The sequence below is a fragment of the Hippopotamus amphibius genome, chromosome X, assembly GCF_030028045.1.
Source record: "Hippopotamus amphibius kiboko isolate mHipAmp2 chromosome X, mHipAmp2.hap2, whole genome shotgun sequence".
Lineage (NCBI taxonomy): Eukaryota > Metazoa > Chordata > Mammalia > Artiodactyla > Hippopotamidae > Hippopotamus > Hippopotamus amphibius.
Genome location: NC_080203.1, coordinates 1,216,285 through 1,243,986, shown reverse-complemented (window position 1 = coordinate 1,243,986; position 27,702 = coordinate 1,216,285). Strand labels below are relative to the sequence as shown.

At 38.9% G+C, this 27,702-nt stretch overlaps 1 protein-coding gene across 1 annotated transcript in view; it reads left to right on the top strand.

Moving 5' to 3' along the window:
- The first annotated feature begins 3,911 nt into the window (after positions 1 to 3,911).
- VAMP7 (vesicle associated membrane protein 7) overlaps positions 3,912 to 27,702 on the top strand; it is a 64,882-nt gene continuing 41,091 nt past the window's right edge. Inside the window, exons 1-4 of the mRNA XM_057718654.1 lie at positions 3,912 to 4,045; positions 11,539 to 11,693; positions 16,855 to 16,912; positions 18,918 to 19,055. Of these exons, the coding sequence (XP_057574637.1) occupies positions 11,548 to 11,693; positions 16,855 to 16,912; positions 18,918 to 19,055 (342 nt within the window). The 5' untranslated portion in view covers positions 3,912 to 4,045; positions 11,539 to 11,547. The remainder of the gene's footprint in view (positions 4,046 to 11,538; positions 11,694 to 16,854; positions 16,913 to 18,917; positions 19,056 to 27,702) is intronic.

Here is a 27,702-nt window from a genome sequence, read left to right as displayed (position 1 = left end):
TTTCCCTGATTTCCCAGTATAAAGGCCTGTGCTAGAGGTACAAATTTTTGGAGCACAGATGAGATTACTTTAGGAGATAATACGGAGTAAGAACAGGGGCTTTGATAGAGCTCTAAAAACCTCTAAATTGAGGCAACATTTAGGATTCAAACAGCTATTAACTCAGGACTGTCTGGCTCCAAAATGCCTTCTCTTTCTAAGATACTATGCTGTCTCTCAAATAATAGGTATTGAATAAAATTAAATTAATATTAACATGAAAAGTAAACCTTTGCAGAGTATGAAAAAGCTTAAAAAGGCATACACTTTGCTGGAAAATGAAGAGGTGACATTTAAGATATGTCTTGAAGGATAAGTAAGATTTAGACAACGGAGGCAGCCTGCGCAAAGGCACTGAGGCATGAAACAGCATTTCGCGAAAGAAGATACACAGGTTGCCAACAAACACATAAAAAGGTGCTCAAAATCACAAGTCAAAACGCAAATCAAAACCACAATGAGGAATCACCTCACACCACTCAGAATGGCCATCATTAAAAAAATCTAGAAACAATAAATGCTGCACTGCTGCTGGGAATGTAAAATGATACAGCTACTATGGAAAACAGTTTGGAGGTTCCTTAAAAACTAAAAATAGAGCTACCATATGACCCAGCAATCCCACTCCTGGGCATATACCCTGAGAAAACCATAATTCAAAAAGATACATGTACCATAATGTTCATTGAAGCATTATTTACAATAGCCAGGACGTGGAAGCAACCTAAATGCCCATCAACAGATGAATGGATAAAGAAGATGTGGCATATATACACAATGGAATATTACTCAGCCCTAAAAAGGAATGAAATTGAGTTATTTGTAGTGAGGTGGATGAACCTAGAGTCTGTCATACAGAGTGAAGTAAGCCAGAAAGAGAAAAACAAATACTGTATGCTAACTCATATATATGGAATCTAGGAAAATGGTACTGATGAATCTAGGAACAGGGCAAGAATAAAGATGCAGATGTAGAGAACGGACTTGAGGACATGGGGTGAGGGGTGAAGGGGAAGTTGGGATGAAGTGAGAGAATAGCATTGACATATATACACTACCAAATGTAAAATAGATAGCTAGTGGGAAGCTGCTGCAGAGCACAGGGAGATCAGCTCGATGCTTTGTGACGACCTGGGGGCTGGGATAGGGAGGGTGGGAGGCTCAAGAGGGAGGGGATATGGGGATATATGTATAAATGTAGCTGATCCACTATGTTGTACAACAGAAACTAACACAACATTGTAAAGCAATTATACTCCAATAAAGATGTATTTTTTTTAAAAAAAGAGCATGGTATTGAAGTGTTAACTCCAGGTAGGCAAGGACATTGTCTATCTTGTTCACTGCTATATCACCAGAATCCAGAATAGGCATGGAGCATAATAGGCACTTAGCACATATTTGTTGAAGGAATAGATAGGTGGATGAATTAGTGAATGACACCATACAAGAGCAGGCTTGAACACAGGATGCATTGGTGAGAGAAGCAGATAATGAAGCAGGGAAGGTAGAGCAAGGTCAGGTCGTGGAGGGCCTTGAATTCTTTGTTGCGAATCTTAGACTTTATCCTCTACATAATGGGTAGCGAATTAAGATTTTAAGTAAAATTTTGAAATGATCAGATTTTGTTTTAGATAGAACAATTTCAAGTGTTGAGGAGTGAGTGTGAGGGAGATAGTGGAGGAGATACTATAGGTACAGAGATATTACTTCTGGTTTCTAGTGCTCAGATCATTTGTTATGATTTTCTGAATGTCTATAGCCCACCCAGAGCTGACAACAATAAATAAGGTATGGTATATGCTGCACACATTAGAGTAGAACAGTTTGTACAGTGCCTTGTGGCTAGTGCTATATTTTTGTCATGACTGGAAAAATACTGAGGAATGGAGTGGATTGTAACTTACACAAAATATCTCACCATTTCTCATTTTCCTTTTCTTTCTCTCTAAATATAAACTAAATAAAAGTAAATGCTAGTTATCATTCTGTAAGACCTAATAAAGAAGAACTAAATATAATGCCTGTTCAATAAATGCTTATTGTCCTTGAGTGCTTACTCTCTGTGAGGCACTATTGCTCATTTATCATTGCAGCAATCTTTGGAGACAGGTGCTATTATCATCTTCATTTTAAAAATGAGAAAACTGAAGTGTGACAAGTGAAATATTTAGGGGGTAGAATTAATACGGCTTGCTGCTCATTTGCATGTGAGCTGTGAGGGAGTGAAAGCATTCAAAATAATACCCAGCTTTCTGGTGTGGGCAACTGATTACATGGTTGTGCCATTCACTGAGGTGGAATTAGAGGAGAAGGAGGCGCAGGTTATGGGAGAGGGGAGAGTGGAAATGTATTATGTCAACTGAGGACTATATTAAGTTTTAGATGCCTGAAAGAGATGCCCAACTTTCACTAGATAATTCAGTCTGGGTTACAGGAGTCTTGTCTGGGCTTCTTATGTGAGAAACATCAGCATACAGATGATAATCAAAGCAATGGGATTGGTTAAGATCAATCAAGAAAAGTTTGAAGAATAAGAAGAGAGTGTAAGGCAAAGCCCTATGGAACATGAACATTTCAAAGGAAAATGAGGATCTGCCACAAAAGTGGGAGGGGAACCAGAAGAGTGCAGCATCTTAGAAGGAACTAGGAGAATAAAGGGTGCTATAAAGTGAATGTTTGTGTTCCTCCCACTCGCAGTTTATATATTAGAACTTGGATTCTCAGTGTGATTGTATTTGGAGGTGGGTCTTTGGGAGGTAATTAGATCATGGAGGTGGAGCCCTCATGAATGGGATTAGTATCCTTAAAAGAGATGAGAGGGAGCTAATATCTCTCTACCGTGTGAAGACACAGCAAGAAGGCAACAGTCTGAAAGCCAGGAAGCAGGTCCTCACCAGAACCCCACCATGCTGTGGCACCCTGGTCTGAAACCTCCCAGCCTTCAGAACTGGGGGAAATTAATTTCTGTTTAAGCCATTCAGTCTGTGGTATTTTCTTTTTTTTCTTTTTTTTATTTTTATTTTTATTTTTTTGGGGGGGGGGGTTACACCAGGTTCATGTGGTATTTTCTTAAAGCAGCCCAAACTAAGAGAGGTTCAAGAAGGAGGGAATAACCAATGTGAAATCCTGCAGAGTTGAAGTATGGTAATGGTTGAGAATTTTGATTGGAAAGGAGAAGTTAAGTCTGTGTGTGGTGAGGGGTTTGGGGTGGCGTGGGGTTGAGAAAGGTGACTTTGGAATATTTTAGGTGAGGGGAACTTTGACAATCTTTAAATGCTGATAATAAAGAGCAAGTGAGCAGGGAGCCGTTGAGATACGAGGCAGACTAGTTTGTTAGTGGAGCTCTACTGAGTTGGTAAGAAGGAATAGGAATGTGAAGGGAATGAAGGAGTTCACATCAAAGGAAAGTAGTTGGTTTATTATTATTATTAACATTATTATTATTGCAAAGGAATGGGAGAAAGGATTGCTGAGGGATCCAAGGAGGTTAAAAAATTTCGTGGCGAAAGTACAAGGAATTCCTGTCAGATGAATTCGATCTCGTCTGTGAGGTAACAGGCGACGTGACCTGCTAACACTAAGCAGGGAGACGGTGGCGGAAGCTTGGCTCTTCATTTATCCCGCCGACTCAATGCCGGTGGACTTTTTGTGGCCCCGCATTCTCTCGCTTTCTCTAAGGAACAGCGCTTGATGTTGTTTATGACAAGAATTATTGATGGAGCCGGTGACAGATTCGGCGATAGGCCAGCCGAAACTACCACTCCCAGAATGCACTGCGGCTCCTGGGAAGTGCGGGGGCTGGGAACGCAGCAGGCCCCTCCCCGCCTCTCGCTCCCATTGGAGGATAGCTCACATTCCCAGGAGGCCGCGCGCGGGCGGGGCGCTTTTTGCGGAAGCTGGCGGCGTCCGGTCCGGTCTTCTCTGGGAGCGGGCAGCTGGCCACCCCGCGCTGACCCGCGCAGCTCTGTCCCGATCCCCGAGTTCTCACACGGTGCCCGGACAGGTAAAAGCAGCGGGGAGCCCCGGGCCGAAGGCGGGGAGACGATGGCAGAGGGAGGACAGAGGTATCGACGGGAAGGTGGAATTAGGAGGCAATGCGAGGGTGACTAGGGCTTCTCTGGTGTCGACAGTTGGAATTGTCGGACAGGTCCAGTTTTGGTGAAGTGCGTTTTATGTCACTAAAAAGGCCTCGAGTGAAAGAGTCAGAATGCGTCACTTAAGTTGTTACAGAAGGACAAAAAGAATGTTAACTTTCCCTCAGTTTGCATTCTGCAAGACCTCTTTGTATCATTTGAATCTCTTGAGATTTCTTGAATCTTCTAAAAACTCTACGCCCTTGCTTCGATGACGTCACTTTCTGCTTTACCTCCTACTTCTGGGCTCCTAGCCCTCAGCGTGCCCTTCCTCCAAGGCTCAGTGTTGTCATTCTTCTTCCTCAGTTCGGATAGGAACTCTGTATCTCTGCCCAGACCTAATTCCTCAGCGTCAGACCTGTATGATGTGTTCCTGTTATTACTATTGGCCAATATTTCACAAACTGACGACGTACTAGACTCTTTAGTAAATGCTTTACACCTCCCTCCTGTATAACCGCCACAATCAGTTATCAAGTCCTTTTCTTTCTGTCTTGTTAATTGCTCTCAACTACCTGTACCTCCATTGTCTCACCCCTGATCCCAGAGTGTACTGTCATGTTTCAGACATTCTTTCCCTTTGAATAGCTGTGACTGAGAGCAGGGCCACTCATATGTGTAACAAACATTTATTGAACAGTTAATATGTGCTAGACACTCAGAAGTGCAAGGGATTTAGCTGGAAATAAGACATAGGAGATCGCTACTCTCAGTAGCTTATGTATTTGTGAGTGTTTGTGGAAGGGGAAAACAAGAAGAATCAAGGTGATATTATTTGGTGGTGGTGGTGGTGGTTAATGCAAAATAGAACAGGTTTTTTACTTGATAGGGTGATCTCCTGTCCTGAGGAAGTTAGGAGGATTGGGTTGAATCTGAGAGCATCACCCAAAAAGAGTATTTGGAATGCTAACCAGAGTAGCCTTGATCTGTGACTAGACTTCAGGATTTTCATAAACACCTCTTCTTTTTCTCTCTCATATCAGTATTTGTTCTTCATTCTTCTGTCTCCTCCAAGGTTATTACATCAGAATTGGTGGCTTTTCTGTCCTTTGCTTATTTCCTCCCTAAGAAGAGTTGAGGATTGGGTTACTCTCATCGCAACTCCTTTATCTTACTTAGAGAGATAGTTTGGTAATTAAAATATCTTTCTTGCCAGGTCCTACTGAATATAAAGTTATCTATCATTTATAGTATATTTAAAATCAAAACATGCTTAGTGTTTATTAATTTATTAAATATTTGAGGGAATATTATATGTCAGGCACTGTGCTGGGCGTTGAGAACCTAGTGAGGATAAAGCAGACACTTTGACCTCTCTTCTGAGAAGAAATCATTGTATACTAAGGAAATTCCCAGTACATAGGCTGACACATGCATTTTTTTCCTTCATGCAAGATGAGATAATCACACAACTTTAAAAAATCTTCCAAACAATTGTGTACAGTCTTCAATTATTCACTCAAACTTTATTGCATTTATTTGTTTATGTCTGTCTTCCATATTGTACTATGGTTCCCTTGATGTCCTTTTCTTACTGCTCTTCATACCTCTGGTGTCTACTGTATTGGGTGCCATATAGTAAACCCTTAGAACATGTGTTGAACTGAAATAGAAAAACTATTTGAGCGAATACAAATTACTTAATTTATACAAGGCCTTCTTTTTACACATGGCCATTAGATTTATCCCTAAACCTTCTCATTTGCCAAATGTGGACCATTCTGTCCCATCAGGCTAGTTTATTTACCTTCTCTAGCGTGTTCTCACTTCTGTGCCTTCTCTTGTTCCATAGCTATCTTCTAAAATGAGTTCCCATCTTTTTCCTGAGCACCTTCCATGTCCCCCACATTTAATTTAATGGACCAATTTAATAGTATGCCCCATGATACAAGGGTGGAAAAAATTTAATTTCTGTAACATATTTCTTATGAAACGTTCTGCTTATGAACTGTTACAAGGATTAAACATAATACATCTCCTTGCGGTAATACAAATAATGATACAGAATGCTTTCTTTTGATTGGGCATAGGCTACTACTATGTGCTATGTGACAAGTTAATTCTTCCATTTCTTTTTTCTGTTTGAGTAGTTGCACAGCCTTTATTCATATAGCACATTAGAGTATCATTTGGTTTCCACTTGGTACAGACACCTTTGAGTATTGTTTTCTGCTTAGCTTGAGATAATTTATGAGTTAATGTTATTCTTCCACACTCATTTTCAGAATGTCAGATAAAAGTCTCAGCTCTTAAAAATAAAAGGCTTTTTCCATGCAGATATCTTTCAGATGTAGATCGTTACTGCAAAAAATAAATTTTGTCTTTATAACTGATTAAAAGACACAACAGGAATAAAAGAGTGCTTCAGTCATGATTGGCATTATGATTTTAGGATGTGCCAACCTAGGAGCAGCCAGACATGCTTCCAATACATTAAAACTTAAGCACTGTTATTTTAGGGACTTTCTTGGTATCTGTGCCTTCGTAATGCAAATGCAGCACTGAATTGTGTGCCATCACTCATTTGTATGGTATACATGTAGATAATCCAGGATATCCGTATATATTTTTAATGTTATCAGAATAACAATACAGAATTTAAAAATTTCTCAGAACACATAGACTTGAGTGTGAGAAGCACTGACTCGTCCTTTTACCCTGCTCGGTTCCCTGAAACCATCTTCAACTTCCATTTGAAGATGCCTCCACTGAGGAGGAGCATTTATATTGTTGCTGTGCTGTTTTTGTTAGCAGTGTTTTTTAATGCAGGCAATCTCTTGCAAATTGATGTATTCCAAAAGTTCCTTTGTAAGATTATTGTTTGAAACTCTGGATGCATTTTTTTCTATAAATAATGCTATTCATGACATTTCAGTAGTTAAGCCAACCAATAGCATCATGTATAACCTTTAATTTAATGGGCTTAAAAGACCTTCACCACAATTTCTAATAATTTCTCTGTAAAAAAACTACATTCAGAATTCTCACTCGGATTCCCCCATAGCACATCTTTTTTTGGAATCCCAGCAACTGAAATAAAAATGTTCTTTCCTTGGAACTTTCTAGGCAGTAGAAACAGGTGTTTCTAACTCCAAGCTGTTGGAGTTTGCCTTTCTGGCCCATTGTTCTAAGGACAGGCCTCTAATATGATTAAAGAAAGAGATGAGACAGAGGTTTTGGAGAAGAGAAGGAGGCGAGTTGGGGTGATATGAATATGTGGAGAGGGGAGAGCAGGAGTGATTTGGGAGGAATGGTGAGTTCCCAAGATGGGGGTTTGTTGTGTCCTCAAAAAAGATATGTTGAATCCTGACCCCTGCTATCTGTGAATGGGACCTTATTTGGAAATAGGGTCTCTGCAGATGTAATTAAGATGTAAGCTAAAATGAGGTCATACTGGAGTAGGTGTCCTTATAAGAAGAGAAGAGACACATAGACTACCATGTGAAGACAGACACACATGGAGAATGCCGTGTGACTGTGGAGGCACAGATTGAAGTACTGCAGCTACAAGGCAAAGAATGCCAAGGATTGCCAACAAACCACCAGAAGCTAGGAAGAGACAAGGAAGGACTCTCCCCCACAGATTTCAGAGGCAGCGTGGACCTGCCAACATCTTGATTTCGGGCTTCTGGCCTCCAAAAGTATGAGACAATAGATTTCTGTTCTTTTAAGCCTTGCATCTTTTGCTACTTTGTCACAGTAGCCACAGGAAGCTCATACAGGATTCTTAGCAGGAATGTAGTAGAATTGGGATGATGGCTGTGGGACCAAGCAAGGAGCGAGTAAGAGAACAGGGAGGAACAGTATTAAGACAACGTTCCTTTATATTCCATTATCTTTTTTTTTTCTTCTCTTGTCTCTCTGGCTTATAGTTTAATTCTTTTTCTTTTTGAATATGATCTTATATAGTACTTTATCATTTATTGGACATTCACATACTGTTAATAATTAGCAGAGCCATGTTTTCTGACTTCAAATGCAGTGTTCTTTCTGCCTCAGTTGTCTCTATTATCCCAGTATTCATTAAGGCATTACAGATTCTATTGCAAGAGAATAACAGTGGGCGCATGTGAGGCTTGATTATAGGTGTGATTTTTAGCAGTATAGGAAGGAGTAAGAAATGCTCATTAGAGACATCTGAGAGGAAAGTAAAGTTTTGTTGCTTTGTACCCAATAGTTAATAGTTAGGCATTTTTAAAATTGAGGGCTGCTTTTATTGAATAAAACACTGCTATACATAACTTACATAGCTGTCTTTATAACTTATGTCCGTTATTCCTAGCTACAGTGCACATGTCTTTCCTGTTCTAGGTGACTATACTTTATATAAACTTGAAGATTGCTGTCACATTCCCTCTAAGTCTTTTTCATGTTTAATATTTCTAGTTCCTCTAGCCATTCTTCAAGTGACACAGTCTCCAGGTCTCTCACCATACTTTGCCCTTCTGTCCAGTCTTAAAATACCCTACCCAGAATTGAACTCAGTATTACACGTGTTCTAACCAGCACAGAATATAATGGCAATAGTACTTAAAGAGATCAAGACACCCTGTTTCTTAATGTAATTTAAGATTACATAAACATTTTCAGCAATTACATCATAGCACTTCATAACGAACTCATGGTCCACTAAAACACTAGATCTTTTTGTATTGTTGCTAAACTCAGTTTTCTTCTTGAAGCTGCTAAAGGACTGAGGCTGCTACTTTTTCATCTCTTTGACTCAGGGACCATGTGATTTCTCGTCTCTGTTTCTCTTTGTGTTTTTGTTCCACTCCACTGCATGTCTCTTTGACCCTTACCAATGGCCTCCTTCCTTATAAAATTTCAGTGACTGTTTTACAGTCTTAATACTATGTATCAGTGAACAGAGCAGGGAGGTGGCACTTGTTCCTTCTTGACATTTTCTTTCCTTTTGGCTTCAAGGCCACCACACTCTGACTTTCATCTTGCTTTCCTGATGGGTCCTCCTCCATCTTCTTTGTGGGTCTCTATTCATCTGCCTTTTCATCAACTATTTGGTATACCTTGGATTTTGTCTTTGGTTTTTCCCTCAACTTTGGTTGGGCCTTTTTTTTTCTGTATGCAATGTGTCTTCAGCAAATAAAGCATGTTTAAAATGGCAGGTCTAGATGAGCTCATCTAGGGATAAGAGAAGCAGAACCAATCCCCATAGAAAGTCAACATTTAGAGGTCAGCTAGCGGAGGAGGATTCAGCAAGAAGACAGAAGCCATACATGTAGGACTGTTTCCAGAAGGAGGGTTGTTCAGCTATGTTGACTATTCCTGAGAGATCAAGTAAGGTGAGAATAGAGAAATGACCACAGAATTTTGCAATGTAGAGGCTGTTGGTGATCTTCACAAGCATGGTTTTGTGGAGGTTGAGGGCAGAGGCAAGATTATAGGAAGTTGAAGAATTAAAAGGAGATAGAGAAAAGAGTAATATGTAGGTGATGATTTTAAGAAATGGAGCAGTACCTGGAGCATGTTACATGGTCAGTTGAGGCTTTTAGGATCAAGGGATATAATGTATGAGAAATTCACTTGGAAATTATAACATCATGCTACTACATGTGTGTTTGGAGAAATCCAGAAAGAAGGTGGCTGAGGACACAACCCTGGGAAACACCTTCATTTAGAGAGTGGAATGAACAGACCCCAAGAGGAGTTCAACTCAGGAGACAGATGAGCACTTCTGTCCTGTATGCTGTCCTTCATACCAAGAACATTCCCAGAGGGAATCAGTGGATTCCCTGACCTCAAGCACTTCATGGTTGCTGTGTTTCACAAAATGTGGTCATGTGAATCACCTGCATCGAGACAGGCTTGGCTTAAATATATATTCCAGGGCCCCACCTCAGGCCTACTGCATCAGAATTTCAGGGGATGATAGCAAGGGTTTGAATTTTTAATAAGTGACTCTCACTCTGCCACCCAAGATGACTCTGGCTTATTGGATGAAACTGAACATGTTAACAAATAACATTAGCTTGAAGAGTTAGTTGAAGGATAGGAAGACATCTGTTCATCTCTTTTGTAGGTTTATGCCATTAAATAAGAGGAACCAGGCTTTTCTGTGGGAAAAAAATAGTACAATTTCATAAACATGAGGAAGATACAGGCATACCTCCTCTCACTGAATTTCACTTTATTGTTCCTTTATTATTTCAAGCTTTTTCATTATATTTGTTATGGTGATCTGTGGTCAGTGATTTCTGATGTTACTACTGTGACTGGCTGAAAGCTCAGATGATGGTTAGCACTTTTTAGCAATTAAGTATTTGTTAAGGCATCTACTTTTTTTTTTAGATATAATGCTATTGCACACTTAATGGACTATAGCATAGTGTAAGCATAACTTTTGTATACATTGGGAAACCAAAAAATTCATGTTAGTTGCTTTATTATGATATTTGCTTTATTGCGGTGGTCTGGAACTGAACCTGCAATGTCTTCGAGGTATTACTGTAATCTTAAACTCATGTTGTATTATTTTAGAAATATTTTGTTTATAAAGGATCTTACCATAATTTATAGAACCATTCCTCTCTTGTGGAAGATTTGGGTTATTTTCACTTGGTTTCTGTGATGGATAATGCCTTCATAGTAGAGGCAGTATACATATAGGGATAAAATTGTGGGTTCCAGAACCATACTGCCTGGGTTTAAATCTCATCTTTTACTACTTTCTAGCTCTGTAATTCTGGACAAATTAAATATTTAAGTCATCTATACTTCAGTTTCATTTCAATGTAAGTATCATGATAGTGTATTAATTTCATTGATGTAAGGGTTAAATGAGTTAATAATTGTCAAGTGTTTAAAATGGTGCCTGACACACAATAAGTACTTAATAAATATGGGTTATTGTTATTGTTAATAGGTATGTTTGTGAACCTAGGATCTAACTGCTGTTGAACTATTTTCCTAGGATAAATTTTCAGGATGGGATTACTTCATTAAAGGATGAAGACATTTTTATGTCCCTTTGCCATCTATGGTCATTGCTTTTCAGAGGGTTATGTCACTTTGTGCTGTATAATTTGTAAATGCAACCTATCAATGTAATGTACGTGTGTGTATGTATGTATCACGTATACATTACATCGTATATACATACACATACATAAAAATACATATGTGTGTGCATTTGGTTTGTCTCTCTATGTGAATGCATATCAGTGTGGTTTAGGTTCTAAGCCTGTACAAGACTGTGACTTTGTTAAGTCTGTTCTGTTTAATGTTGCAGTGCCTTGGTCAATGCTGTCTCCAGAAGGGTGTTGGTAAACGACAGTAAGTTACTTTTGAAAGATTATGTCAAAGAAATATTCTAAGTCGTATGTGTCTTTTTTCTTTTTGATAGATTGAAGCCATGGCCATTCTTTTTGCTGTTGTTGCCAGGGGAACCACTATCCTTGCCAAACATGCTTGGTGTGGAGGCAACTTCCTGGAGGTGACAGAGCAGATTCTGGCTAAGATACCTTCTGAAAATAACAAGCTAACGTACTCACATGGCAAGTGAGTTCTCCTCTGTGTGGGTAGCGGGTGAAAGAAGTGAATTATGTTCTTATAATCAGAGCAGTAGGAAACTAGAAAAAGAAGCTTCTCAGTAGATAATTTGAATAAGCTGACAGAACAATAATCTTTACCAGCTTAGAGAATGTCTGGTTCTATTAATTTTAAATTTAACTAGATATTATTTTATTCTGTCATCAAAGTGATATTAATATTTTAAAGAAAGATATGGAAATGTTAGATGTATAAGTGACTCTGCTATAGAACTCTAGCATATGTGAAACTTGATATAGTTAAGATAAATAATAATTTTTGTTCATTCTCTCTGTAAATATTTACTGAGCACTTGACTATCGCCAGACACTTTGTTTGGTGCTGGGGATACTAGAAATTACTCAGTTTTTGCCCTCATGAGGTTATAGTTTAATGAAGGAGACAGTTAAATCCGTAGATAGTCACAGTAGAGGGTAGAAGGTAGTGGATAGGGGAGTAGTATTCCAGGTAGAAATGGAACAGCTGGTAGAGAAGTGTGGCGGCATGAGATCATAGGGCATGTTTAGTGAACTGCTGGTGGTTCTCTGTGATTGGTGCCCAACGTGGTGAAAATAAAGCTAGAGATTGACAGAAGAGAAGTCCTGTAAGGCCTCATAGGCCACGTTAAGGGGTAGTACTTTACCGTATGGGCAATGGGAAGGCATTGAAGGTTTTCAGCTGGGGTGTAACATGGTAAACTTTGGCTTTAGAAAGGTCACTGTCATGGCTGGTTGGAGAATGAATTGAAGGTGGCTCTTATAGGTGGGAAATCTTAGTAATCATAAAAAGTGCTTAACCCTTCCTCCTCAATACTTAAAAATCTTTTGTTACCTAACTCACCCTAATTTCCTTAGACCCTATCTCCGAAGGAGGTCCTTATTGGTTTCCAGGGCTAACTCCTTGTATAATTTAAGATCTAATATAAGCTGCTGTAAGAGAAAGACCCCAAAATACAGTGGTAATTTATGAGCTAGCCCAGAGATGAGTATTTCTGGACTGGTGGTGTGGCTCTGGCCAGGGCAGCTTCTTCAGTTCTTGTTACCTCCCTGTGCTTGTGCAGTATTTTTAAAGGCAAAGCCCAGAAGTGGCCTGACATTTTACTGTTCATTGCATGGTTGTGTATGCTGGGATGGAGACTAGAATTGGTCATTTCTAGCTGTGCAGCCATATGCTCAGCTAAAACTCTGTTACTCTGGAGGAAGTTACAGGATATCAGGAGACAACTTGCAGTCACCAAAATATTTGGATGTACTCTTCTTCCCAATCATAGAACACACCTCCTCTCTGCAGGAGGTGGCCCCAAAGACTCATCAGGTTGTTGTGTGTGGTTCCAGGTCCAGACAGTCTGAGTGATACACAGTCCTCTCCTTCACACCCAGGAGTGGCTCCTGTGGCCTATTAACGATAAACTAAAAGACAAGTCGTATGATCTCCCTGTTTCATCAGCCCAATACAATAGACATTGGTGGAATAAGAATAGCATCACCAAGTGGAAGTTGTAAACTTCAGTTTAGAAAAGGGAAGAACAAGAAACATGTAGATGTCGCTGCTTCTTAGCAATATTCAAATAACTACTCCACAGCAATTTCAGACACTCCTATTCTGACCCAGGAGTGGTTAGTGGTTCTGCTTTATTGGAAGCCATTCTTCATTTTTTCTCCCTTTGTTCTCCGGGAGGCTCTTCCTGGTCCATTATCCTCTCTGGCCACGTCCAGAATGGATGTTAGTGTGTATGTCATCTTTGGGAAGTATATAGGGTTTTCTAGTCTGTTACTTGCTGGTGTAGTTTGGGGGCTAAGAAGTTACCTCAGGGTTAAATGACCTCAGGTTCTTGCGAGTATGCCTTTAGGGTTTCTTCAGAAATTTCTTGAGCTGAATGGTCATGTTTCTAGTCATTTCCCAGGGAAATGCTCAGGGAAAGCACATGTCTTCTCTTTAGAGGCAAGACTGGGAAGTAGGGCATGTACCTCCCACTCACATTTTATCAGGCAGAACTTCGTCACTAGCCGTATCTAGCGACAAGGGAAGGTACGCTATGTAATCCAATGAAATTGTGGTTATAGTGCAAGAAACTGATGTTATCCATTTCCACCTGCATCTTGACCCAGTCCTACCTGGTACCCTTTGGAGTAAGTCTCTATTACTGAGTTGTTTTTTCTTTTTAACCTTCTACCTTAGTGTCTTTCCTATAATCATGTTTCATCATCCCAATCAAAAATAGCTTTTATTACTGTACACCAAAAGAAAAAATACATTTTACTGTATGAAAATAATTTCTCCCCAAAATGTGACCTTCCTCTTGCTATTTCTTTTCTTTAATAGCATCACCAGTCATTCAGTTGGCTAAGTCTGAAACTTCAGAATCATATTTGACTTCTTCACCAAATCCGTTTTCCTGCAAGAGATATTTTAATCTCCTCTGTCCTCACTTGTCATAGGGTTTGTTCAGGCATTCATTGTTTCTCATTTCTAATAACCTCCTCCTAACTGGTTTTTCTGCTTCTAGTTGATTCCTCCCTAAATCAGTATTTCACATTGCTGTGATTATACTTTCTTGCTTAAAACCCACCGCTTTTAGAATAAAGCCCAAACTCAGCCTTCACAATTTTGTCTATTCCTAACTTTTCTATACTTATCTCTATAGAAATCTTTGTCATTCCCTGACCTATCTATGTTATTTCAAGCTTTGGTATACTTTTTTTCATGATTTTGCATCTTGGAATGTCCTTCCCCTCTAGGCCCCCTGGTAAATTTTTGCTTATTTTACAGGTTCCAAATGAAATACTTTCTTAATTATCACTTTAATCTTTCTAAAAGGGCAGTTCTGATCACGTCTCTTTCTTCAGCAGGTACTTGGGATAAAGTTCCTTAACACTACTTGAAAGATTCTTCAAGATCTGCCCCTGCTTCCTTCTCCCTTCTCTGGCTTCATCTCTCATTACTTGAGCCCTCAGTTTTGTTCTCCAGCCATACTCAGCTATGTGCATTTCAGTGCTGGGTTCTTTCTCTCTTCCTAGCCTCTGCAATAGCTATTACTTTTTAAAAATCTGAGTTTGTCTTTCTGAGCTTATGTATTTCCTCTTCTCGAAACCCCTGAACTCCAAGACTGGGCCAGGTGCCCCCTTTTTGTGTGTCTGCATAGCATCGTATTGTAGTACTTATGACACTGTGTTATAATTGCAATCTTTAGTTTTTGTCTCTGTCCTCTGATTATAGGCTCCTTGATGGCAAAGACCACACCTCATTACCTCCTGTGGTCTTTGCACCAAGGTACTCCCAAGTGTGGCTTAGGAGAAACACATTTTGTGGGGAAAATGATGACTTCCATTTTTGCTCCTGTTGTGTTTAAGTTGTCTATGGTACATCCAGTTGGATATGTCTAGTAGACAGTAGCATATGCAGGCCTGGAGCTAATGAGATAGGTCAGAGTTAGATTTGGGAACCATTATAATTGTAGTAGCTGGAAACAGGTATCGACAGCAAAACATGAGAGTGGATGCCACCCTCTAGGGAGTGTGTGTGAGAAAAGCAGGGGACTGAGGATGCTGGAAAGCATGAACAGAGAGGGAAAGAGACTGCGTACAAACCAGGCAAGCCTAGTGTCAAGAGATCTAGTGGAGAGAAAACACTTTCTAGAGGAAGGAAGTGGTCAGCACTGTCAAATGTGTCAGAGAGAGCCGCTGGGTATGCGGTGTGGAAATCACTGGTAGAGTTGATGAGAACAATTTCAGAGTGGTGGAGGAAGACATTTTGCCTGAGTTCCTATACCTCCTTGTAATTCACATCAAGCCTCTATGTGAACATTAACAGTACAGTTCAGCAATTACTCTTGTCTATCTACTTGCCCAGGGTAGAAATCTGGGAAACAAAATAGAGTTATCCCTCTGCCTCACCCCCAGTAGCCAATCATCAAGTTCTATTATTTCATCTCTGCGCCTTCTTCTTCACTGCCCATAGTACTTTAGTCTGTTTCTCTCCTTGTTCTACTTCAGGAGTCTCCCATCTGGTCCCCCATTCAGTCAGTTCGCCACACTCTAGCCAAAGCATACTTTTATATGGTAAATCTGATCACACTGTCCCCAGGCTCAAACCCTGTGAGGCTTGTTCTTTGTCCTTAGGATGATGCATAGTGAGGCTTGAAAGTCTTAGACAGCCTGGTATTTGCTTACTTACAACCTCATTTGTGCAAGCAATTTATTTTTTCCTTACATTCTATACTCCAGTCATGTTAACTAATTTTACTTTTAAACCCAGTATACGCTCTTTTATTTCAAAGCGCTTAAGCTTGTTGGTCTCTCACTCTAGAACACTCTTCTCTTGTTCTTCTCTTTGCCATCTCTTACTTAGTCTTCAGGTCTTGGCTCAGACATCACTTGCTCCAGTATGGCTTCCTGTTACCCTTTGTCAAACTCTGGTAGGTGTCTGCTCTGTGTCCCCATAGCACCATGTACTGCCTTTAACTCCTCATCCTGCTTACTGTGCTGTTGCACAGTTGCCTGCACTTTCATCTCTGTAAAGGCAGGGATGGATGGTTTTGCTTATTTTGTATCCTCAGCACCTAGCCCAGTAACTGGCTCAAAGTAGATGCCAAATAGATGTTACTGAGTATTTGGTAGAAAAAGTGTTTGCTGTAAGATCTTAGGAGAAGGCCAAGAAGACTGTATGGCCCATTTTGGGGTGAGTCTTAATTACATGTCCCTCAGATGTCATTTCTTGTTCAACCTTAAGAATCTGGGAGTTCCCTGGTGATCCAGTGGTTAGTACTCGGTGCTTTTGCTGCCAGGGCTCAGGTTCAATCCCTGGTCGGGGAACTAAGATGCTGCAAGCCATGCAGCATGGCCAAAAAAAAAAAAAAAAAAAGTCCAGTTATGCTTTTGTAGATATTATTTGAATGGGTAACGTGCATAATGTTGTGCTGTGTAGCTAAGGAGAGACCTTATTTCAATTTCTTATTTATTTCTATCAGTTTGACTTGAGAGAAGCAGGTGTATGGGGAGAGGGAGAATAGACAGTATCTGTGAATAATATGGTCACATTGGCAGTGCTAAAATATCTTATACATAGATAGAAGATAGAAGTGAAAGAGATATTGCTCATAACCACAGTAAGTTTTATATCTTTTATTCTACAGTTATTTGTTTCATTACATCTGCCAAGACAGGATTGTATATCTTTGTATCACTGATGATGTAAGTAACTTGAAGACATGTTGCTATTTAAGTATGTGTAATGTTAATAGAGTCAGTTCTTGATTATCTGTGTCTGTGGTGGGTAAAGGTGATGTGAATATAGCTGTCTGTAGCTGTAAGTTTTTTTCTGTGCTTTGCATTTATCATACAGAGCAGCAAATCACAAGAAAAGTTGATATCTGGGTATATGCAAATCAACTTGGTTTTGTAGAGTTTTAGCTTAACCTCTTGTAACTTCTACATTTATTCTATTGTGTAGTGAGAATTGGTGTTCATAATTATGATTCTTTGTTATCAGACCCTCTCAAAATTTATTTATTTGAAATAGTAAATAGACAATTTCACTCCAATCAATAGTGATTTTTTTTAATGTATTAGGACTTTGGGAAAACAAAATCACAGTACATTATAATCAGCTTTGTAAATCCGTAGTTCACATTGGTAGGTTGCTTTTTGAACATTGTAGCTTCTAGATGGAAAATGCTCAATAATTTAACAATGTCATCAAGGTCCTTTCTCATCTCTGCAGTCCTAAGTGTTGGCTTCTTCCTGGACACATTCCCCTTCTTCCCGGACACATTCCCCTCATGGTTGCATGGAGCAACATGCTTATTTATTTGTGTGCAAAAAAGAGGGACTATGTCTTCTTAAGTCTCTTACTGTAGGAATGAGGAAACTCCCCAGAGGCACACCCTCCCCTCCCTTCGCTTTCAAAGTAGACTGCTTTTAATGCCTTACTGGCTAGGACTAGGTTACGTACTTATTTCTAAATTGATCACTGACAAGAGGCATGGAATTGGCATGATTGCCATATGTCAGCGTTCTTAATGTTTATTGTGTCACAGACCCCTTTGGCACTCCTGGGACCCTCCCAGAATTTTTTTAAATGTATGATTATAAACAAAACCAATTATACTGAAATACAGTATTCAAAATATTTTAAATATTGATATAGTAATATATATGCTTCTTTAGGAATTCATTAAATAATAAGATCTAGTCATGGGTCTAATAAATAAAAATGATTTTGATGTGATGAGTGTAAATGATATTTTTGAGAGATGTCTGTAACTGATGGCACATGAAAAAAAGACTTCTCTTGGTGACAAAGTCACAGGTACTGTTTAATACTACTCTGGTTTGTTACTACATTCACAGTTGAAATTCGAGTTAAAGTTTGGTGAAAATAATGATGAGATTTTTTTTCTATCCAAGTACATTGGCCCCTTGAATTTGGACCATTGACCTGACTTTAAGAACTCTTGGCTTAGACTAATCATCTTAGATGAAATGGAGATGAGTGTCAACCACAGTGATTTTCACGATTTATAATTCTCTGGTTTCTAAATAGTTTCTAAAATTATTTTAAAAGTCCAGGTGTAGCTGAAGTGACTGATGTAAAAGCGCTTGTAGTAGGTGAGAAATATCACTAAATTTGGGATGGTCAGAGTTGAGTCTTATATTTCTTGAGCTATAATTATATTTTTGTATATATGTTATACACACACACACACTTTTTGACTGGAACTTGTACAAGAGTACTAGACAAGAGTATGTTTGGATCTTTTCAAATGTACCACCACTATTAAAAAAATCAATTCAAAGTTTATGTAAATAGTGTTATCTTTGTGTGTGAAAGACTACTATTTTTATGGATTTCTTAAGCATCTTCTTGTGCTGGGCTTTCTAATAGATCCCGTGAAAGATATGGATGGAGTAAAACCCAATTCCTGCTCTCAAGAAGCTAAACCTAGGTACTGTTATCTTAGTTGGCAGTAATCAAACATATTTGGATTACACTCTCAGCTCTTTCATTTACTAGTTGTTTCATCTTTGGCAAGTTAGTTACCTTTTTGGAGCCTTTGTTTCAGTATCAGTAAAATGAGGTCAGTTCCTCCTCATAGAATCATTGCTTAGTAAATGTTAGCTGTTGTTATGGTTGTTGTTAATCATCCATATCATCTTTGTTTACTCTGATGTAAACTCTGTGTTGATCTCGTTTCAGGATTTTGAGCGTTCCCGAGCCTTTAATTTTCTGAATGAGATAAAAAAGAGGTTCCAGACTACATATGGTTCAAGAGCACAAACAGCGCTCCCATATGCCATGAATAGTGAGTTCTCAAGTGTCTTGGCTGCACAGCTGGTAAGATCTTTCTCAGGATATAGTATTTGATTCATAGCTTCTTTGTTACTTTAAAGCAGCATGAATATAGAGGACCCTGACCCACAATGTATTTTTCTGATTGTGTTTTTATATGCCAAGATAGTAAAACTTCCCTGATTAAAAAAAAATCAAGGGGTTATTTTAGGATGGAAAGTGAATAATTGGTGATATCCTCTATAAATGGTGGTCAGAGTATCTCGGGGTTGGGTAGGAGATTAAAGATCATTTACTTCAACTACCCGTTTAATGTGTAAATCCACTCAACATGCCAAATGGCCTCTTAACCCATACATTAGCCTCTACCATCGCACGAGGCAGATTTAATTTTTGAACAGCTCAGTTAATCATTTGAAAGTCTGTTCATCTGTATGAATACTTGTCTGCTCAGTAAAGTTGTACATGTGTTTACACCTGTGAAATACCATCCTTTTCAAGACAAAAAACATCTCCATGACCCTAAAGGATTCCTCATATCCCTTTGCAGTCAGTTCTCTCCCTGACACTCTGCCTGAGGCAACCACTGCTCTATTATCTGTCACCATAAATTAGTTTTATCTTTTCTAGAATTTCCTGTAAATGGAATCATACATTATATACTCTTTTGTGTCTTCCTTGTTTTTTCAGTGTAAGGTTTTTGATATTTATTCATGTCGTATAAATCAGTAGTTTCCTTTTCTGCTGAGTAGTAGTGTATGCATATACCACAATTTGTTTCTCCATTCACCTGTTGCTGGGTGTTTGAGTTACTTCCAGTTTTCAGCTATCACAAACAAAGCTATTGTGAACATCCATGTACAAGTCTTTGCACAGACATGTGTTTTTATTTCTCTTCGGTAAATACCTAGGAATGCAATTGCTGGGTGATATGGTGAATTCTGTTTAATTTTATAATGAATCATCAAACTTTTTTCCAAAGTGGTTGTATCATTTATATTCCCACTAGCACTTCCAGTGTTTCTGCATACTTGCCAACACTTATTATGGTGTGTCTTTTTAATGTAATTCATCCTCGTGGGTGTGTAATGATATCTCATTGTGGTCTTAATTTGCATTTCCCTGATGACTAATGATGTTGAGACCTTAAAAAATGCTTACCTTTTATCCATGAAACTATTTGAGTGCAAGGACATAAGTTTTATCTATGATGGTGTTGTGAATGAGAAAAAAAAAGACTTACTGTATTTAAATATGTTCCTTTTCACTTTTCCTGTGTTATTTTTAATACCCCTTTTGAGGATTATACTTCTAAATATGCATCATGTGGGGATGAAGTTCCTTTAAATAGTCGTAAATCTTTATTATTCAATCAGTTCGTTTCATACTTCCACTAGGAAAAATTCATATATGTGAAACTATATAAAACATCACCAGCAAAATATATACCAGTGCCCATTTGAAAGTAAATAGGGTCAGGTTGGTGGCCAGGATGGTGGAATAGGAAGACCCTGAGCTCACCTTCCATGGCCACTCCAGTTACAGAGCAACTATTGATGAGAAAGATCAGAAGACTGGCAGAAAAGATCTTATGCAACTAAAGATAAAAAGAAGGAACCACAGTAAGACAGGTAGAGGGGCAGAGACACAATATAATCAAGATCCATACCCCTGGGAGGGTGACCCACAAATAGATAATTACAGTTGCAGAGGTTCTCCCCAAGGAGTGAGGGGTCCAAGCCTGACATGAGGCTCCTCAGTCCTGGGGTCCTCCATTGGGAAGATGAGCCCCCAGAACATTTGGTTTTGAAGGCTAACAGGGCTTAATTTCAGGAGTGCCAGAGGGCTGTGGGAAATAGAGACACCACTCTTTTTTTTTTAAGAACTTTTATTGAGATATAATTGACATACAATAAACTGTATATATTTAAAGTGTACAATTTTATATTTTTTTCTTATTAATAATGTGTATATGGCAATCCCAATCTCCCAGTTCATCCCACCCCAACCTCCCCTGCTTTCCCTGCTTGGTGTCCATATGTTTGTTCTCTTCATCTGTGTCTCTATTTCTGCCTTGCAAACCAGTTGATCTGTACCATTTTCTATATTCCGCATATATGTGTTAATATATGATACTTGTTTTTCTCTTTCTGACTTACTTCACTCTATATGACAGTCTCTAGGTCCATCCATGAGAGACTCCACTCTTAAAGGCTGTGTTTAAAATCTCACATGCTCTGGAAACCAGGGCAGAAGCAGTACTTTTAAAGGAGCCTGGATCATACCCACCTGCTGATCTTGTAGAATCTCCTGGAGAGGCAGAGGCAACTGGAGCTCAGCCTGGGGACATAATACGGGGGCAGCCATTTTGCGGAGCTTGTTCTACCATCCTTTACTGATGGAGCTCACAAGCATCATTTTGGAATCTTCCCTCTAGCATATTAATGCCAGGACCTGGCCCTGCCCACCAGCCTATCCACACCAGTACTGGGATGCCTCAAGCCAAGCAACTAGCCAGGCAGGGACACAGTCCCACCCACCAGCAGGCTGGTTTCCTTTAAGAGCCCCTGAGCCTACAGCTACTCCAGGACTTGGGCCTGCCCAACGGAGGGCCCAGGACCTGGCCCTGCGCACCAGTGTGCCTGTACTAGCCCTGGGACCCCTGCAGGCCCTGCAGCCAGAGATCCTTGGACCTGGATCTGCCCACAATGGGCCAGCGCTAGCCCCAGGACCAGCCTCACCCAGCAGTTGGCAAGCACCTGCCCCAGGACCCCCTGGACCCCAGCCTTGCCCACCAGCAGGCTGACACATCAACTCTGAGACCTCCAGGGCCCTACAGCCAGAGATCCCAGGGGCCAGCTCCACAAACCAGTAGTTCTCACATACCAGTGGGCAAACACCAGCCCCAGGACCTGCTGGTTGCTGGCCCTGCCCTCCATCAGACCAGTGCCAACTTCAGGACCTCCCAGACTACAGCCAACCATCTCAGAAACTAGCTCTTCCCAACAGCAGGCTAACACCAGCTCCAGGACCCCCAGGGTCCTGCAGCTGGAGACCCCAGGATCCCCTGGGTCTCTACAGCCAGCTGCCTTGTGACCCAGCCCTGCCCACCAGCAGCTGACAGCCTCCATACAAGGCAGGGTCTGGCAACCAACCAGACTGGGGCCAGCCATGCCTACCAGATTGTCCACAGTAGTCAACTAGCCACAACAGAAGGACCTACATAGCCCATTTAGGAGGTATCCCTATAGCATACAGCTCTGGTGACCAGAGGGAAGTGCACTGCTGGGACTCTTAGTATGTCTTCTAGAAAAGGCCACTTCTTCAAGGTCAGGAAATGTAATCAATGTACCAAATACATAAAAATAAAAAAAGGAAATTAGGAAAAATGAGGACACAGAGGAACATCTTCCAAACAATGGAACAATATAAAATCCCAGAAGAAGAGCTAAGTGAAGTGGAGATAAGCAATCTACTCAATAAGGAGCTCAAGGTAGTGATCATAAAGATGCTCAAAGAACCCAGGAGATGATTGGATTAACAGAGTTAGAAGTTAGAATTTTTTAACAGAGAAAGTGTAAACAATGACCAAACAAAGGTGAAGAATACAATAACTGAAATAAATACACTAGAAAGAATCAACAGTGGATTGGATGATACAGAGTAACAGCTCAGTGAGCTGAAGACAGAGTAGTGGAAGTCACTGAAGCTGAACAGAAAAAAAAAGAAAAAGAAATGAGGACTGTTTAAGAAACCTCTGAAACAACATCAAACATACTAACATTTGCATAATAAGGGTCCCAGAAGGAGAAGAGAGAGAAAAAGGGGCAGAGAACATATTTGAAAACATAATAGCTGAAAACGTCCTTAACCTGGGGAAAGAAATATATCCAGGTCCAGGAAGCACAGAGAATTCCAAATAGGACCAACCCAAAGAGGACCACACAAAGACATTGTAATTAAAATGGCGAAAATTAAAGAGAGGATATTAAAAGCAGCTAGGGAAAAGCAAAAAGTTACATATAAGGGAATTCCCATAAGGCTATCAACTGACTTTGCAGCAGAAACCCTGCAGGCCAGAAAGGAGTGGCACAGTATATTTAAAGTGATACAAAGGAAGAACCTATAACAGAATTTTCAGCAGGCCTTCATTCAGTTTTGATGGAGAAATCAAAAGTTTTACAGATAAGCAAAAGCTAAAAGAGTTCAGCACCACCAAACCAGCTTTACAGGAAATGTTAAAGGGGCTTCTCCAAGCAAAAAAGAAAAAGCCACAAGAAGAAATACGAAAATTATGAAAGGAAAAATCTCATTGGTAAAGGCAAATATACAGTAAAGTTAGTAAACCAACCACATATAAAGTGAGGAGGAAGATTATAAGAAAAAGGATTAAAATCACCTGTAACCACAATAGGGGATACACAAAACAAAAAAGATGTAAAATATGATGTCAAAACAGTACATGTGGTGGAAGGGGCACAAAAATGCAGGGTTGTTAAAATACGTTTGAACTTAAGAGATGAGCAACTTAAAATAATCATGTATGTATATATGGATTACTACATAAAAACCTTTTGGTAACCACAAAACAAAAATCTATACTAGATACACAAAAAAGAGAAAGGAATCGAAACAACACTGACACTTATCAAATCACAAGGGAAGAGAGCAAAGGAACAAAAAAGAAGTACAAAAGCAAATGATAAGCAATTAACAAAATGACAGTAAGTACATACCTATCAATAATTAAATGTAAGTGGACTAAATACTCCAATCAAAAGACAGAGTGGCTGAATGTATACCAAAACAAGACCCATATACATATATACTGCCTATAGGAGATCTAAAGACAAAAACAGGAAGTGGATGAATGGAAAGAGGTATTCCATGCAAACGGAAATGAAAGGGAAGCTGGGATAGCACTACTTATAGCAGAGAAAATAACTTTTAAAACAAAGTCTGTAACAAGAGACAGAGAATGACATTACTTAATGATAAACGAATCAATCCAAGAAGATATAACAATTGTAAATATATGTGCACCTAACATAGGAGCACTTCAATACACAAAGCAAATGTTAACAGACATAAAGTGAGAAAGACAGCAACACAATAATAGTAGGAAACTTTAACACCATACTTACCTCAATGGACAGATCATCCAGACAGAAAATCAATGAGGAAACACTGGCCTTGAACAACACATTAGACCTAAATGGACTTAATTGACATACAGAGAACATATTCCATCTGAAATCAGCAGAATACACATTCTTTTCAAGTGCACATGGCACATTCTCCAGGATAGATCACATGCTAGGCCACAAAACAAGCCTCAGCAAATTTAAGAAAATTGAAATCATATCAAGCATTTTTTCTGACCACAATGCTATGAGGCTAGAAATCAGCTATAAGAAAAAAAACCTACAAAAAACACAAACACATGGAGGCTACGCAATATGCTGCTAAACAATCAGTGGATCGCTGAAGAAATCAAAGAGAAAATTTAAAAATACCTGGAGACAAATGAAAATGAAAAATGATTCAAAATCTATGGGATCCAGCAAAAGTAGTTCTAAGAGGGAGTTTATAGCAATTCAAGCTTACCTCAGGAAACAAGAAAAATCTCAAACAACCTAACGTTACACCTAAAGGAGCCAGAAGAAAACAAACAAAACCCAAAGTTAGTAGAAGGAAAGAAATCATAAAGATCAGAGCAGAAATAAATGAAACAGAGACTAAGAAAACAATAGAAATGATCAATAAAACTAAGAGCTAGTTCTTTGATAAGATAAACAAAACTGATAAACCTTTAACTAGACTCATCAAGAAAAAAATGAGGGTTCAAATCAATAGAAATGAAAAAGGAGAAATTACAACAGATACCACAAATACAAAGGATCATAATAGACTACTATGAACAACTATATGCCAATAAGTTGGACAACCTAGGAGAAATGGACAAATTCCTAGAAATGTGCAATCTCCCAAGGCTGAATCAGGAAGAAATAGAAAACATGAATAGAACGATGACCACTAATGAAATTGAGTCAGTAATTTTAAAACTTCCAACAAAGAAAAGTCTAGGACCAGATGGTTTCACAGGTGAATTCTACCAAACATTTAAAGAAGAGTTAACACCTATCCTTCTTAAGCTATTCCAGAAAATTGCAGATGAAGGAACACTTCCAGGCTCATTCTACAGGTCAGCATCACCCTGACACCAAAACCATACAAAGATACCACAAATAAAGAAAATCACAGACCAATATCACTAATGATCATAGATTCAGTAATCATCAACAAAATATTAGCAAACCCAATTCAACAATACATTAAAAGGATTACACACCATGATCAAGTGGGATTTATTCCAGAGATGCAAGGATGGTTCAGTATCTGGAAATCAATGTGATATACCATGATAGCATATTGAAGAACAGAAGCCATAGGATCATCTCAATAAATGCAGAAAAAGCTTGACAGAAGTCAACATCCATTTATGAAAAACCTCTGAACAAATGGGGAACATACTCCAACATAATAAATGACAAGCCCACAGCTAACATCATACTCAGTGGTGAAAAGCTGAGACCCTCTAAGATCAGGAACAAGACAAGGATGGCCACTCTTGCCACTTTCATTGAACGTAGTATTAGGAGTCCTAACCACAGTAATCAGACACGAAAAAGAAAAGGAATCCAGATTCGAAAGGAAGAAGTAAAACTATCACTCTTTGCAGATGACATGATACTATATATAGAAAATCCTAAAGATACCACCACAAAACTGTTAGAAATAATAAATTCAGTAAAAATGAAGGATACAAAATTAATATACAGGAACCCGTTGCATTTCTATACACTAACAACAGACTATCAGAAAGAGAAATTAAGAAAACAATCCAACTTACCAGCACATGAAAAAGGATAAAATACTTAAGAATACATCTAACTAAGGAGGTAAAAGACCTGTACTCTGAAAACTATAAGACCCTGATGAAAGATATTGAAGAAGATACAAACAGATGAAAAGATATACTGTGCTCATGGATTTCAAGAATTTATATTGTCAAAAATGACCATACTACCCAAAGCAATCTGCAGATTCAGTGCAATCCCTATCAAAATATCAATGACATTTTTTACAGAACTATAACAAATAATTCTAAAATTTGTATGGAGACACAAAAGATGCAGAATAGCCAAAACAATCTTGAGAAAGAACAACAAAGCTTGAGGTATTACACACCCCAATCTCAAACTATACTACAAAGCTACAATAGTCAGAACAGTATGGTACTGTCACAAAAGGAGACACATAGATCAATGGAACAGAATAGAGGGTGCAGAAGTGAACCCATGCTTATGTGGTCAATTAATCTACGATAAAGGAGGCAAGAATATACAGTAGGAAAAATCTGTCTTTTTCCCTCTTCACTCAGTGGTGTTGGGAAATCTGGACAGCTACATGCAAAAGTATCAAACTGGACTACTTTCTCACACCATGCACAAAAATAAATTCAAAATGCATTAAAGACTTAAATATAAGACCTGAAACCATAAAACTTGTAGAAGAAAACATAGGCAGTATGTTCTTTGACATTGGTATTAATAATAGTTTTTTTTGGATATGTCTCAGGCAAGGGAAACAAAAACAAAAATAAACAAATGGGACTATATCAAATTGAAAAGCTTTTACACAGTGAAGGAAACTACCAACAAAATGAAAAGGCCGCCTACTGAATAGGAGAAGATATTTACAAACAATATATCTAATAAGGGGTTAATATCTACAATGTGCAGAGAATCGATAGGACCTCAACATGTAAAAAACAAACCAACTATAAAGTGGGCAGAGGAGCTGAATAGCTATGTTTCCAAAGAAGACATACAGATGGCCAACAAGCACATGAAAAGATGCTCAGCATCACTAATTGTCAGGGAAATGCAAATCAAAACCACAATGAGATATCACCTCACACATGTCATAATGGCTGTTATCAAAAAGGCAACAAATAACAAGTGTTGGTGAGGATGTAGAAAAAAGGGAACCCTCCTGCAGTGTTGTTGGGAGTGTAAGTTGATGCAGCCACTATGGAAAACAATATGGAGATTCCTCCAAAAATTAAAAATACCAATAATACTATTATATTATCTAGCAATTCCACTCCTGGATATTTATCTGAGGAAAACAAAAACAGTAATTAGAAAAGGTACATACACCCCTGTGTTCATTGCAGCCTTATTTACAGCAGCCAAGATATGCAAGCAATCTAAATGCCCATCAAGAGGTAAATGGACAAAGAAGATGTGGCATGTGCACACACACACACACACACACACATACATACATACACACACTCTAGAACATTACTCAGCCATAAAAAGAATTAAATCTTGTCATTTGCAACAACATGGATGGATCTAGAGGGTATCATGCTAAGTGAAATGTCATACAGAGAAAGACAAATACTGTATGATTTCAGTTATATGTGGAATCCAAAAACAAAACAAGTGAACAAATGTAACAAAACATTAACAGAGTTATAGATACAGATAACAAATACATGGTTGCCAGAGGGGAGAATGTTGGGGATAGGAAAGAAATAGGTGAAGGAGATTAAGAGTTACAGACTTCAGTTGCAATATAAATGAGTCACAGGTATGAAATGTGCCGTATAGTCATAACT